The following is a 14,058-nucleotide window of genomic DNA, read 5'->3' on the forward strand; positions in this document are numbered from 1 at the left end:
CCAAATGGCCTGTTTTGTGCTGAAATATTCCATGACTCTATAACTCACCACCATCTGTGTGAAACAGTTCCCCACAGGTCCTTTTTAAATCTTATCCCTCTCACACTAAACCTATCCCCCTGAGTATTAGGTCCCCTCACCCTGGGGAAAGGACTGTGCCGTCCACCTTATCTTTGCCTCTCAAAATTGTAAACACTTCTATCAGGTCACCCTCTCTTTTTCCAACATTCCAAGCAATAAAGATCTAGTCTGGCCACCCTCTCTCCATAAGTGACTCTTAGGGTTGTATATGGTGTCATATATATACTTAGATAATAAAAGTACTTTGATACCTTAGACTCTTGAGTCCTGACAATATCCTGGTAAATCTGCTATGTGCTATATCCTCTAAGTGCGGCCTCACCAACCACTTGTGCAACTGCAACATAATGTCTCAACTCGTACACTCAGATTTCAAAATAAATTTATTATCAAAGTACATATATGTCACCATGTACAGCTCTGAGATTCATTTTCTTGAAGGCATTCACAGAAGAACAAAGAAATACAATAGAATCAATGAAAAACTATACACAAACAGAAAAAAAACATAATAATGAAGAAATAAATGCAGTCGATTCCTGTTAATTGGGACATCAGACAATTGGGACAGCCACTTAATTGGGACAACTCTTAAAGAATAAAATCTAATTGACAAAATAGCCAAGATTCCCTTCATCTATTTGGGACAGTATGCCACTTACTTGCGACTGTTATTGAATGGTTTCTAACTGGCATCAGTGCTTGTACAGCTGTTAAACAGCACATTGTTCTTTGAGAGATTAGTTTTAAAATGGCATCGGTTGTGCGTATACATTCGACAAGCAGTGATTTTTATCATTGATAGTTGGCAAGAAATAAACTGTAAGAAAATTCAGAAAAGTTTTGCTCACTGTGGTTTCAATCATTCAGGTTTAGAGGTGTCAGAAAAGGTCAGGAGTGAAAATTACGCAATTTTACTACTTCAACAAGTTATGACCTATGACAAATTTGAAGGTATCAACAATCATCTTGAATATTACAATGAGTATGAGGATTTGGAGGATGCACTCATCAAAAGCATTGTATGAAGGCAGTCCATTATCTACAGTAGGTGTCTGTGCTGATTAAATTCATTTACAGTCAATCAAAAGAACAGCGTACACTGGATGAATTCCTACGTCAATAACTATTAGGAACTAGTGCACCGGTTTATAATACTGTAGTAGCATTGGTAGTGTTATAACTTGTTCAGCATTTCATTTAGATACCTCATTTGTTACTTAGTTAAACAGTGGTTTGTTGTTTTTTGTACCTTTTTAACCGTTTCCTTGAAACTTCAGCTAATTGGGGCAGCCACTGAATTGAGCCAAAATGTACTGATCTTGATGTGCCTCAATTAACCAGAATTTACTGTAAATAAGAAATATTGTGAGTATGAGTTGTAGAGTCCTTGAAGGTGAGTTCACAGTTGTAGAATCAGTTCAGATTTACATAGAAACATAGAAAATAGGTGCAGGAGTAGGCCATTCGGCCCTTCGAGCCTGCACCGCCATTTATTATGATCATGGCTGATCATCCAACTCAGAACCCCGCCCCAGCCTTCCCTCCACACCCCCCGACCCCCGTAGCCACAAGGGCCATATCTAACTCCCTCTTAAATATAGCCAATGAACTGGCCTCAACTGTTTCCTGTGGCAGAGAATTCCACAGATTCACCACTTTCTGTGTGAAGAAGTTTTTCCTAACCTCGGTCCTAAAAGGCTTCCCCTCTATCCTCAAACCGTGGCCCCTCATTCTGGACTTCCCCAACATCGGGAACAATCTTCCTGCATCTAGCCTGTCCAATCCCTTTAGGATCTTATACGTTTCAATCAGATCCCCCCTCAATCTTCTAAATTCCAACGAGTACAAGCCCAGTTCATCCAGTCTTTCTTCATATGAAAGTCCTGCCATCCCAGGAATCAATCTGGTGAACCTTCTTTGTACTCCCTCTATGGCAAGGATGTCTTTCCTCAGATTAGGGGACCAAAACTGCACACAATACTCCAGGTATTTAAGGTGAGTGAAGTTATCTACACTAGTTCAGGGGATATAACTGACCCTGAACCTGGTGGTGTGTGTAGCAAGGCTCCTGTACCCACTTCCCAATGTCATCAGCAATGGACTTGATGGTGGAGGTTCTTAATGATGGATCCTGCTTTCTTGTGGCAGTGTTCCCTGTAAATGTGCTCAAAGTTGGGGAAGGTTTCTCCCATGATGGACTGGGCTGTATCCATTATTTCTTGTGGGCTTTCCTTTCTTGAACTTTGTTCTTTCAATACCAGTTTATGATGCAACCAGTCAGGATACTCCCCATTATCTATAAGAGTTGTTCAGATGACATACTGAATCTGCACAAACACCTAAGAAATAAATGTGCTGTTGTGCCTTCTATGCAAAATGTATGTACTTACATGCTAGACCGAGGACGGATCCTCTGAAACATTAACGCAAAGGAATTTAACATTTCTGACACTCTCCACCTCTGAGTCCCTAACAACAACAGTGATGTCATCAGCAAACTTTATCGATGCATAACGGAAAGAATATTATCCACCTCGACGTCTTAGTTACACTGTTTGAGATGAGGACCCCTAACAACAACTCAATCCAACCACCACTCAAGCTGGGTTTAAATTGATGATCTTCTCCCTTACAGGTGCAGACGTTCCTGTCCTTATCCAGTCCCTGAGCATACAGCGTGTCACTGAGGGTCACACGGCGTGGTTATGGTGTACCATGAGCAAAACCAGGCTGGAAGACACTGATGTCCACTGGTATCGGAAACTACCTGGGCAGGACATGGGGTGGATTTTAACACACAGGGCAGGAGGCAGATCAGAGAGGGGACAGGGTTTCACTAGGAAGGTCCTACCCTACAGAGACACGTCCAACAACAGCTTCGCCCTGGTGCTCACAGACGTGGTGCACAGTGACTCTGGCGTCTATTACTGCAGAGTGTGGGGAGACATCGACGGGAACGGCACCCAGCTCATCGTAACCAGTGAGTACAAGTTCTATTTATTCAGCAGTGTGATCCTGAATGGATTTATTAGATATAGTAAGCAAGACGATGAGTGGGAAAAGTCACGTTTCATCAACTTGATTGACTTTCTGAGGAGGTGATGAAGATAATGGAGGGTTGGGAATTGGATGTTCCTGCATTAAGAGAGACCAGCAGCTGTAAGGACAATGAAGTTGCTCAGAGAGAGCTGTGCAGGTGGACAAAAAGCTGTAAGCACCATGAAGTTACTGAGAGAGAGCTGTGCAGGAGGAGCAGAAACTGCAAGGACGACGATACGGTAGACTGAGAGAGCAAGGGTTCATCTTCATTGAATAAGATGTATGTCCATTGGTAGTGGGGCATAGAGCCTGGTGGGACATGGCTTTGAGTTTTTGTATCTTTTGACAAATGGGAAGAAGGGAGAAGATAGAGTGATTGGGGTGGGACATGGTCTAGATCAGCGTCAGAGAATGAACAACACCAGCTGGCAAATTTACCAAGGCAGTGTGGACGTACAAAAAGGAAATATGGGTGACAATGCATTTGAGTTTTTTGAGGTTGCACTAATCTGAAATGATGAGGGTCTTTCAGTGAGTATTGCACACTGGAGATTCAGAAACTCTTCAATAACTTCAGGGTAGGTGGGATTTGGGAAATTACATTGATCAGATTTGGGATTGGTCACTGGACAGAGACCAAGGAATGGGAAGAGTGGGTGATTGTCTGGAAGACTGTCAGTAGTGGCTGGGATCAGGGCTGGGCCCCAGCTCTAACAATCTGTATCAATGAGGGGACCAAGTGTATCCAAGCCTGTCGGGGATGCAGAGGTGCTGGCAATGTGATTGGTCAGGAGGATGCAGAGATAAACAAATATCAAACCCAGCAGGCAGGTACAACTGGTGATTCGGAAAGGAACCCTTGTCCATTATTGTGGGACAGATTTGAGTACAAGAGTAACGATGCCTTACCGGAATTATGGTCTCCAGTGAGACGGCAATGAGGAACAAGAAGTCTCTGAGGGTTGTGCTTTATTCAGTCACCCACTGGGTCAGTTGGTACAAGCAGGTGGAACAGTATCATTCCTTCAGGGATTGGGTAAATACTTGGAAAGGACTTTTCAGAGGACTCTGGGGAATGAGGAGACTGGGATTAGTGAGCACCTTTTTCAAAGAGCTGGCACAGAAGGATGGGCCGAATGGATTCCTTCTACATTGACAGTGAGCTTCCCAGATGTTTACCCACTGATGTGATTTCCTTTCCATTCCTCAAACAGAGATGTCCCGAGCCCCACCGTACCTGGCCTGGCTCATTCTGGCTGTCGTGCTGGGAGTTCTCGCTGTCACTGGAGGCATTTTCCTCATCAGACGCAGAGCGTTTAGAAACCACCCGTCCCGTACGTGTGACTAAATGGTTCATTCTGATCCGATTGTTGTGTGGAGTTATTAAAATGTGAAGGTCGGGGACTGATTGTGAAAGAGCCCGTCGTTGTGTTGTGACAGCAATGTGGGACTCATGGCTCAGAGACGGCTGTTACTGATAATTTATACTCTATTTCACAGACCCACCCACAGAAACTGATCACCGGAGCCCAGGGGCAGATTATGAAAATGTTTCCGTGGCCAGGGGTGTCCTGGTGAGTTCTGATGCTTTTCTCAGATGAGTAGAATTGTGTGGGGATCGCTCTAGTATGTTCTTGGCTTCTTACATCAGGGATATTCCCCAGTGACATTGTGGTTCATCGAATATTTCTGCAATGTCTGAATGATTTGCAAATGTATGTGGTGTAACTGTTCCTGGATATTGACCGCAGACCGTACAGCTGTACAGCACAGGAAAAGGTCCTTCTGCCCATCATGGCTGTGCCAACACCAATGCCACATGAAACTAATCCCGAGCAACACAGACAAAATGCTGGAGAAACTCCACAGATCAGGCAGCATCTATGGAATGAATGGAGCTTCGGACCAAAACCCTTCATCAGGCCTTGAAAAGATGGACACAGAAGCCAGAATGAGAAGATGGAGGAAGGGAGGGTGTACAAGGTAGAAAATGACAGGTGAAGCCAGGTGCATTTGGGAGGAGAATGATATATGAACCTGGGAAGTCATAGGTGGAAAAGGTAAAGGTATGAAGAAGAACTAATCTGATAAGAGTGGAGAGTAGACCATGGGATAAAGAAAAGGGGATGTGCACTTGAGGGTGCTGATAAGCGGATGAGAATGTAAGAAGGAAACCTGTGTGGGGAATGGAAGAAGAGGAAAGGGGAAGAGGGAGAAGTTACTGTAATATAGAGATATCAATGTTCATGCCATCAGGTTGGAAGTTACACAAATGGAATATGAGGTCCCCAAAGTGAGAGTGGCCTCATTGTTGCAGTAGATGGGGCTATGGATCAACATGTCAAAGTGAGAATCGGATTGGAATTTAAAGCTTAGCCATTAGCAGATTCTCCTTGTTGCATATGGAATGAAGGTGCTTGGTAAAGTGGTTCCCCAGTGTACCTGGGCCTCTCCATTGCAGAAGAGGCCACATCAGGATATATTGGAGAGATCCAACTAGATTGGGAGATCCAGTTGATGACCACAACATATTTGCAGGTGAAGTGTTGCCTCACCTGGAAGGTCTACTGGGGCCCTGAACAGAGGTGAGGTAGGAAGTTACTTGGCAGGTGTCAACTTTTTCCTTTCCATGGATGCTGCCTGAACTGGAGAGTTTGTCCAGCATTTTGTGTGTGTTACTCTGAATTCCAGCATCTGCAGAATTTTTTTGCTTATAGAATTAATCCCATCTCCCTGAGCATGATCCATATTCATCCATGTTCATCCATCTGCCTAAATGCCTCTTAAATGCTCCAGTCATGCCTGCTTCCAAGCACCACCCCTGGCAGTGTGTTCCAGACACCCACCACCCTCTGTGTGAAGATAACTTGCCCCACACATCTTCCTTAAACTGTCCCACTCTCACCTTAAAGCCAGTGTTGATGATGTTTAGACTGATGTAATGGTTCAATTGTGTTCTGTTGTAGGGTTCAGGAGGTCACCAGGTCGATTCAAACAACACCTACACGGTAAGGAAGGTCACCTCTGGAACATTGAAGCTTTTCCCACAGCATGAGCTGTCAAGCTGTTGTTCACACCATTTCTGTGTTCTCTACTAGGCTCTGCAACGTCCCACTCAGTCCATCTACGGTCATCTCCAAGGTACGTTGCAACATCTTTGGACAGGCCGGCTAAACCATATCAACTGCTGTGGAAGTGGTGAGACTGTGGAGAGGTCTGTAGACAGGAACAGCCAGTGAGCAATGAGCCCTGTGTGGTGATGGGTCAGCGGCAGCTCAGTCTGATCACCAATTGGACCAGGGTGTGAATTCACACCTTTTACTGAATCAGGTCGCTCAGCCATGCACACACATCCTCACAGTCCTGGTAAAGCTGAGTATCTAAAAGACCCAGTGATGTTCATCACCTCCATTGGTTTCAAGGCTGAGCAAGTGTTGTCCCTGATTTTTCCAGGGGGAGCTGTTATATAAGTTGCTGGAATTTGGAAGGTAATGATTGAGGCAAAACTCCCACTCACACTCCCCGTCCTCTTCTGGACCCATCAGTAATTCCTCACGATGATTTCAGGGAAAGGACATCCATCCCTGAGCAAGTTCACAGTGTCATCTGAACCAGATCTACTGGCGAGATGAGGCAGTGTTCAATGTTCTCAGCCATTTTCACAATTGGATTGCAGTGAAACCGTAGAAAAACTACAGCACAGAAACAGGCCTTTTGGCGTTTCTTGGCTGTGCCAAACCACTTTCTGCCTAGTCCCACTGACCTGCACACGGACCATATCCCTCCATACACCTCCCATCCATGTATCTGTCCAATTTATTCTTAAATGTTAAAAAAGAACCCGCATTTACCACCTCGTCTGGCAGCTCATTCCACACTCCACTCTCAGTTTAGACAGTGGAGGAGTTCAGCTTCAAGTTCAAGTTTCTTGTCACAGACGAACACACCCAGGGTATAATCACCATGAAGGTCAGCTCACTGCAGCAGCACAGTCCATTACAAACACGGGAAATCTAAATTAATGTAAAATTAACTTAACATAAATTATACATCAACAACAAAATAAACATCATGACATGAGCACAGGTTGAGAGAGAGAAATTAAAAGCAGCACAAGTCGTGTTAGAGTTGTTCAGGGGGGTTCAGGATCCTGATGGCAGTGGGAAGAAGTTGTTGTTGAACATCCACGTGAAGGTCCTGTACCTCCTGTGTGAAGGCAGCATTGAGTCGAGGGCACAGCTCGGATGGTGGGCTCTCTGATGATGAACACTGCCTTCCTGAAACATCGCTTTGTTTAGTTGCTCTTGATGTTTGGGGAAGTTATAGTTGTGATAAAACTAGCTGAATCTTTCATTCTCTGTAACTTCATGTCCCTGAACACTGAAGATTCCATACCAGAACGTGGTACAACTAGGTGTGATCATGCTAACCCCTTGTGTTCCTGTACACTGGAGATCCCACACCAGAACATGGTACAACTAGGTGTGATCACACTGATCCCCTTGTGTTCCTGTACACTGGAGATCCCACACCAGAACGTTGTACAACTAGGTGTGATCACGCTAACCCCTTGTGTTCCTGTACACTGGAGATCCCACACCAGAACATGGTACAACTAGGTGTGATCACACTGATCCCCTTGTGTTCCTGTACACTGGAGATCCCACATCAGAACATGGTACAACTAGGTGTGATCACACTGATCCCCTTGTGTTCCTGTGTACAGGGGATCCCACACCAGAACGTGGTACAACTAGGTGTGATCACGCTAACCCCTTGTGTTCCTGTGTACAGGGGATCCCACACCAGAACGTGGTACTACTAGGTGTGATCACGCTAACCCCGTGTGTTCCTGTACACTGGAGATCCCACACCAGAACATGGTACAACTGAGTGTGAATTCACTGAATGTTTGTCTATGTTAATGGAGTTCGTTCTGGTGGATGTAGAGAAACTACCTGTTCTGGTGGGGAATTCCAGAAAGTGGGGTTACAACGTCACTGGAGCCTAGAAACACTGGATGCTGTGGAGATGTGCAATCCTCTCGCAAAACAGGTGGGAATTCCCGGTCAGAGCCGAGTAGAATTTGCTAGTTGTGGAAAGTGAAGGTTGACTGGAGCTGAGGCACATCAGCCACCATCTGATTAAGTGACAGAATGGAATGGAGGGGCCGAGTGGTCTGTCTCCCCTTGGTACAGGCTGTTCATGACCCCAGGATTGGGTCCAGCATCGGGACGTTAGTGTTGTGATACTGATAGAGACTCCCACCCATGGGTGCTTCAGCCCTCAGCACCCTGCATCCAGCAGGAGCCCGACATAGTGGTCAGGACAACCCATGCTGACCAGATCATTATCTCTGGCCACAAATCTGTGCTCAGGGCCTGCAGAGGTGACTCAGCCCTGAGGCCCCAGATCTCTGTGAGTCAGAGACTTGGGGAAATGGCACAGACCAGCAGAGTTCAACTAACCCTGAGACACGGGTCCTGCATGGGCCAGAGACTCGAGGAAACCACTCAGACAGTGTCTACCACTGAGTTTAACTCTCCCATTCTTCACTGCGTTGTTTTTGTTTCAGCCGATAACAAACCACCGTCTCGCAGCTGAACCACAGTGGGAATCGGTCTGTGTGGGGGGAGGAACCCCGGATGGATTTCTGCACAGACACACTCATCAGACGTGGAAAAGTCTAAGGCCCAGACGTTCTACTCATTTGACCTGTGAGACAAGAATTTCCAGAGACAACATTTGGGATGTTTCTGTCAGGGAAAACTGACCCAAGTGGGATGTCGGGAAGGGGGCGGTGAAACGTGATTGGAGCAGCACGTTTGTTAGAACATAAAACAGTACAGCAGTGGACTGGCCATTCAGCCCACAATGCTGTGCTGGTCTTGGTGACAATTTGTACTAAATGTCTTCCTCCTGTGTATCATCCATATCCCTCCGTTCCCTTCAATGTCATTTCGAACATCGGACACAGAACGATACTGCACTGGAACAGACCCTTTGGACATGATGTGTCGAAATAATTAAAAAACACAATCAAATGTCCAGTGAAACTAATCATTTCTGCCCACACAATGTCTGTGGGCATCGAACTTTGCAGCTCCTCCCGTGGAGGGTCAGACAACCTGAGCCAATAGGCTGGTCCTGGACTTATTTCCATCTGGTATAGTTTGCATATTGTTGTTTGATTGTTTGTGGTTTTTGTATTTCTATATTTATGCTCTATTCTTGGTTGGTGCGGCTGTAACAAAACTCAATTTCCCTCGGGATCAATAACGTATGTCTGTGTCTATGTCTACATTCCTCCATTCCCTTCAATGTCATTTAGGATATAGGACAAAGAACAATACAGTGCTGGGAGGTGGGTATTAAGCAAGTGCTACAAGGGTCACACAGGTGACCTGCAGACTAGCGGATGCACCTTACACCCCCCGTGGTAGAGATGTATGTCCTCCCGGCCACCCGCCACTCTATTTCAGCCTCTCAATATTTGACAGATTTCAATCAGAACCCCCTTATTCTTCTGAACTCCAGTGAACGCAGGCCCAGAGCCATCAAACGCTCCTCATTCCTTAACCTTCTCATTACCTGGATCATTCTCGGCCTGAAACGTCGACTGTACCTCTTCCTAGAGATGCTGCCTGGCCTGCTGCGTTCACCAGCAACCTTGATGTCTGTTGCTTGAATTTCCAGCATCTGCAGAATTCCTCGTGCTTACCATATTCCAAGTGCAGTCTAACCTATGCTTCAAAACCTCAGCATTACATCATTGCTTTTATATTTTAGTTTTCTTGGAATGAAGGCTAACCTTTTTACCAAATGTTGTGACGCCCCTGTTGATGTCAGCTTGTCATAAAATTTGTTCTGAAAGGAACTGCAGACTCAGTGTGATTTCTTTCCACGTACACCGCCCCCCTCCTCCCCGATGTATACAACATGATTTTACACAGCTCCTCAGACCATCAATTACCTCAGACTCCTTTTCAAACCACCTCCTCCCCTCCCGTAACCAGCATAACCTCCTTTTTCAAGCACTCCCTCCCCAATCCACCAATCACCTCAGACTGCTTTCTCACCACTTCACTTCCTCTATTTGACTGTCTCACTTCCCCATTTTCAGACCCCATGCAGGGGTTCGACCTGAAATGTCAGCACTGCCTCTCCTCCCACAGATGCTGCTCGACCTGCTGAGTTCCTCCAGCAGCTTGTTTGTTGCTGTGGATTCCAGCATTGGCGTCTATTGTGCTTCTATAGAAGGAGATGCCTTTCTAGGGTTTGTATGGATCCTCAAAGGTACCGGTGACCCGTTTCCATCCGGGGGTCAGTGTGGACATGGTGGAGGATTACAAATACCTGGGGATACGAATTGACAATAAACTGGACTGGTCAAAGGACACTGAGGCTGTCTACAGGAAGGGTCAGAGCCGTCTCTATTTCCTGAGGAGACTGAGGTCCTTTAACATCTGCCGGACGATGCTGAGGATGTTCTACGAGTCTGTGGTGGCCAGTGCTATCATGTTTGCTGTTGTGTGCTGGGGCAGCAGGCTGAGGGTAGCAGACACCAACAAAATCAACAAACTCATTCGTAAGGCCAGTGATGTTGTGGGGATGGAACTGGACTCTCTGACGGTGGTGTCTGAAAAGAGGATGCTGTCTAAGTTGCATGCCATCTTGGTCAATGTCTCCCATCCACTACATAATGTACTGGGTGGGCACAGGAGTACATTCAGCCAGAGACTCATTCCACCGAGATGCAACACAGAGCGTCATAGGAAGTCATTCCTGCCTGTTGCCATCAAACTTTACAACTCCTCCCTTGGAGGGTCAGACACCCTGAGCCAATAGGCTGGTCCTGGACTTATTTCCTGGCATAATTTACATATTTACATATTACTATTTAACTATTTATGGTTTTATTACTATTTATTATTTATGGTGCAACTGTAACAAAAACCAATTTCCCCCGGGATCAATAAAATATGACTATGACTATGACTAAATCTATTGAGAATTACTTTTCAACACTAGGTGGGTTACACTAAAGCCACAGCATCTCTTTTTCTTATGCTAAGAGCCTCTGCTTTACATTTGCTCTATTGGCTGTCGCTGAGTTTCAAGGCAGTACAGGGTTACAGACAGGAATCTTAGCAGCGTGGAGGAACAGGGAGATTATTGGGTTTTTAACCATAGATCCTGCAAAGTCTCCACATAATTTGATAGGGTTGCAACGAAAGTGTTTGACGTGTTGGCCTTCATAAGTTGGGAGATTAACTTCAAAATCTGTAAGGTAATGTTGCACTTCTGTAAAAACCCTGGTTAGATCACACTTGGAATATTGTGTTTAGTTTTCAGTGCCTCATTTCTGTAAGGATGTTGAGGCTTTCGAGAGGGTGTAGAGGAGATTTAGAATAGAATGGAATTGATTTAAATTTTACATCCATCCTACAACACGAGGGAGTAAAATTTTTTGCGTTATGACTCCGTCACAATGTACAGACATGTGAATTTAAGAGTCTAATGGCTTGTAGAAAGAAGCTGTCCCATAGCCAGTTGGTCCTGGCTTTGATGCTGCGGTACTGTTTATCAGACAGAAGCAACTAAAACAGCTTATGGTTGGAGTGACTGGTGTCCTCGATGACCTTCCAGGCCTTCTTTCTGCACCTGCTGCTATAAGTGTCCTCAAGGAAGGGAAGTTCACATCCACAGATGTGCTGGGCTGTCTCTGCAGTGCCCGGTGATCAACGTTGGCACAGTTCCCATACCAGCCAGTGATACAGCCAGTCAGTATGCTCTCATTGGTGCCCCTGTAGAAGGTCTTAAGGATTTCAGGGCCCACGCCAATCTTCTTCATTCACCTGAAGTTGAAGAGACGCTGTTATGCTTTTTTTGCCGAACAGTCGGTGTGTACAGTCCAAGTGAGATCTTCGGTGATGTGTATACTGAGGAACTTGAAACTACTCAATCCCTCAACTGCAGACCCATTGACGTTGATCGGGCCGAGCCTGTCTCGTTTCCTCCTGTAAACCACGATCAGCTCTTTTGGTTTTTGGACATTGAGAGAGAGAGGTTGCTATCCTGCCACCACTGTTTCAGGGGGTCAACCTCTCCTCTGTAGGCTGACTCATCACCACTAGAAATAAAGCCGATCAGTGTTGTGTCATCTGCAAATTTGATCAGCAGATTGGAGCTGTGTGTGGCAGAGTTGTGGGTGTAAAGGGAGTAGAGGAGGGGACTCAGAGCACATCCCTGGGGGCACCCAAGTTGAGGGTCAGAGGTGAGGGAGCCCATCTACCACCTATGAGCGATCTGATAGGAAATCTAGCATCCAGCTGCACAAGGTGGGGTGCAGGCCGAGGTCTCTGAGCTTCCTGTCAAGTCCGTAAAGAATTATAATGTTGAATGCTGAACTGTCGTCCAGGAACAGCATTCTAACGTATGTATCCCTCTCTCCAGGTGAGTGAGGACAGTGTGTCGTGCTGTGGCTATGGCATCATCGGTAGACTGGTTTCTTTGGTAGTTGAATTGTAGGGGGTTCAATGTGGGTGGTAGCACGCTGCAGATGTAGTCTTTAACCAGTCTCTCAACGCATTTGCTTATAATTGACGTGAGTCTAATCATTCAGGCCTGCTGTCTTGGTTTTCTTAGGTACAGGGACAATGATGGACGATTTAAACAGGAGAGCACACACACTGGGAGAAGGAGAGATTAACAATGTCCATAAACACACCAGCCAGCTGTTCTGCACACACTTTGAGGACACGCCCTGGGATGCAGTCTGACCCCATTCTCTTGTGGCTTTTGGCACACTGAAACGTTCTACATACCTCTGCCTTGGAGATGACCAAGAAGCAGGTTTCGTCGTCAGTTCTCCTTGGGGGTTCAGTCCTATCAACCTTGAATCGAGCATAAAAAATACTTAGCAAGACATCCATGTTGGCTGTACTGTTGTGTCTCTTCTTGAAGGCTGCAATGGTGTGCAGTCCTTGCCATACGCTGCGTGTGTCATTGTCACAGAGTTGTGACCGGATTTTGTCCCTGTAAAGAGCATGTCTTATGTTGAGTGAGCTACGGTATTTTCTTTGGAGTGAGGGAGGATGAGAGATGGATTAATAGAGGTGTTCAAGATGGCAAGTGTCGTAGATCGAGTGGATAGCCAGAGACTTTCCCGGGGTGAAAGTGGCTAATATAAACAAGCTGAATCTTAAGGCGATCAGTGAAAGTATCGGGGGTTCGTCAGAGGTCAGCTATTTTACGTGAAGTGGTAGGTGTGTGGAATGTTCTGCCAGGGGTGGCGGTAGAGACAGATACATTAGATATATTTGAGAAACTTTTAAATAGGACCATGAATGATCGGAAAAGGAGAACTATATAGGAGAAAAGGGTTGGATTAATCCTAGAGTAGGGTAAAAGGCTGGCACAATATCAAGGACCTGTACTGTGCTGTACAGACACACTGTGTATGTTCTATGAACGCATTTCTATGCTCTGTCACAGTGTGTGGAGTCATGGTCGTTCTCAGGAAGTAACGACAATTCCACTCACTGTGAGAAACCGCTTGTAGCAGCAGCTAACCTCACTCCTGTAACTGCACAGCGGCAGCTGTGGACGTCCGGGTCAGTTAGAAACCAACCGTATTTACTGTCATGTGGACAAATACACTGAGATACAAGGCCAACGAAAAACCTGCTTGCTGTGGTATCACAGGGATATTAGGACACAAAATGCACCATTACAGAATTGCAGAACAAACCACAAACAAGACAGGAGTGTAAAAGGAAAGACATATTCAGGGCCAGCTACAAGAGTTGGTCCGTAGTGTTGGGTTGCTGAGGGAGGGTAATGGTTGTGCAGGTCGGTTCAAGAACCTGATCGAGACTGATCCTGGTTGCGTGTGACTTCAGGCACATGAGGGTTAGGTTACCTCTCTTTGTT

At 45.8% G+C, this 14,058-nt stretch overlaps 1 protein-coding gene and 1 long non-coding RNA gene across 3 annotated transcripts in view; one reads left to right on the top strand and one right to left on the bottom strand.

The window, feature by feature from the left end:
* The window catches only part of LOC134350340 (uncharacterized), a 32,756-nt gene extending 23,922 nt beyond the window's left edge, over nucleotides 1–8,834 (top strand). Inside the window, exons 3-8 of one of the 2 annotated variants that reach the window (XM_063055405.1) lie at nucleotides 2,720–3,064; nucleotides 4,338–4,457; nucleotides 4,624–4,697; nucleotides 6,090–6,131; nucleotides 6,222–6,264; nucleotides 8,699–8,834. In XM_063055405.1, coding sequence (XP_062911475.1) covers nucleotides 2,720–3,064; nucleotides 4,338–4,457; nucleotides 4,624–4,697; nucleotides 6,090–6,131; nucleotides 6,222–6,264; nucleotides 8,699–8,727 — 653 coding nt within the window. In that variant the 3' untranslated portion in view covers nucleotides 8,728–8,834. Of the gene's footprint in view, nucleotides 1–2,719; nucleotides 3,065–4,337; nucleotides 4,458–4,623; nucleotides 4,698–6,089; nucleotides 6,265–8,698 lie in introns of those variants that run through there. The other variant, XM_063055404.1, reaches the window with a different exon arrangement.
* Nucleotides 1–12,996, bottom strand: part of LOC134350342 (uncharacterized) — a 53,406-nt gene extending 40,410 nt beyond the window's left edge. Inside the window, exons 1-3 of the long non-coding RNA XR_010018874.1 lie at nucleotides 12,951–12,996; nucleotides 6,978–7,136; nucleotides 1,334–1,431 (exon numbers count right to left, since the gene is read on the bottom strand). This is a non-coding gene — a long non-coding RNA (uncharacterized LOC134350342). The remainder of the gene's footprint in view (nucleotides 1–1,333; nucleotides 1,432–6,977; nucleotides 7,137–12,950) is intronic.
* Nucleotides 12,997–14,058: the final 1,062 nt, after the last annotated feature.

This window comes from Mobula hypostoma, chromosome 8, assembly GCF_963921235.1.
Source record: "Mobula hypostoma chromosome 8, sMobHyp1.1, whole genome shotgun sequence".
NCBI classification, from domain to species: Eukaryota; Metazoa; Chordata; class Chondrichthyes; order Myliobatiformes; family Myliobatidae; genus Mobula; species Mobula hypostoma.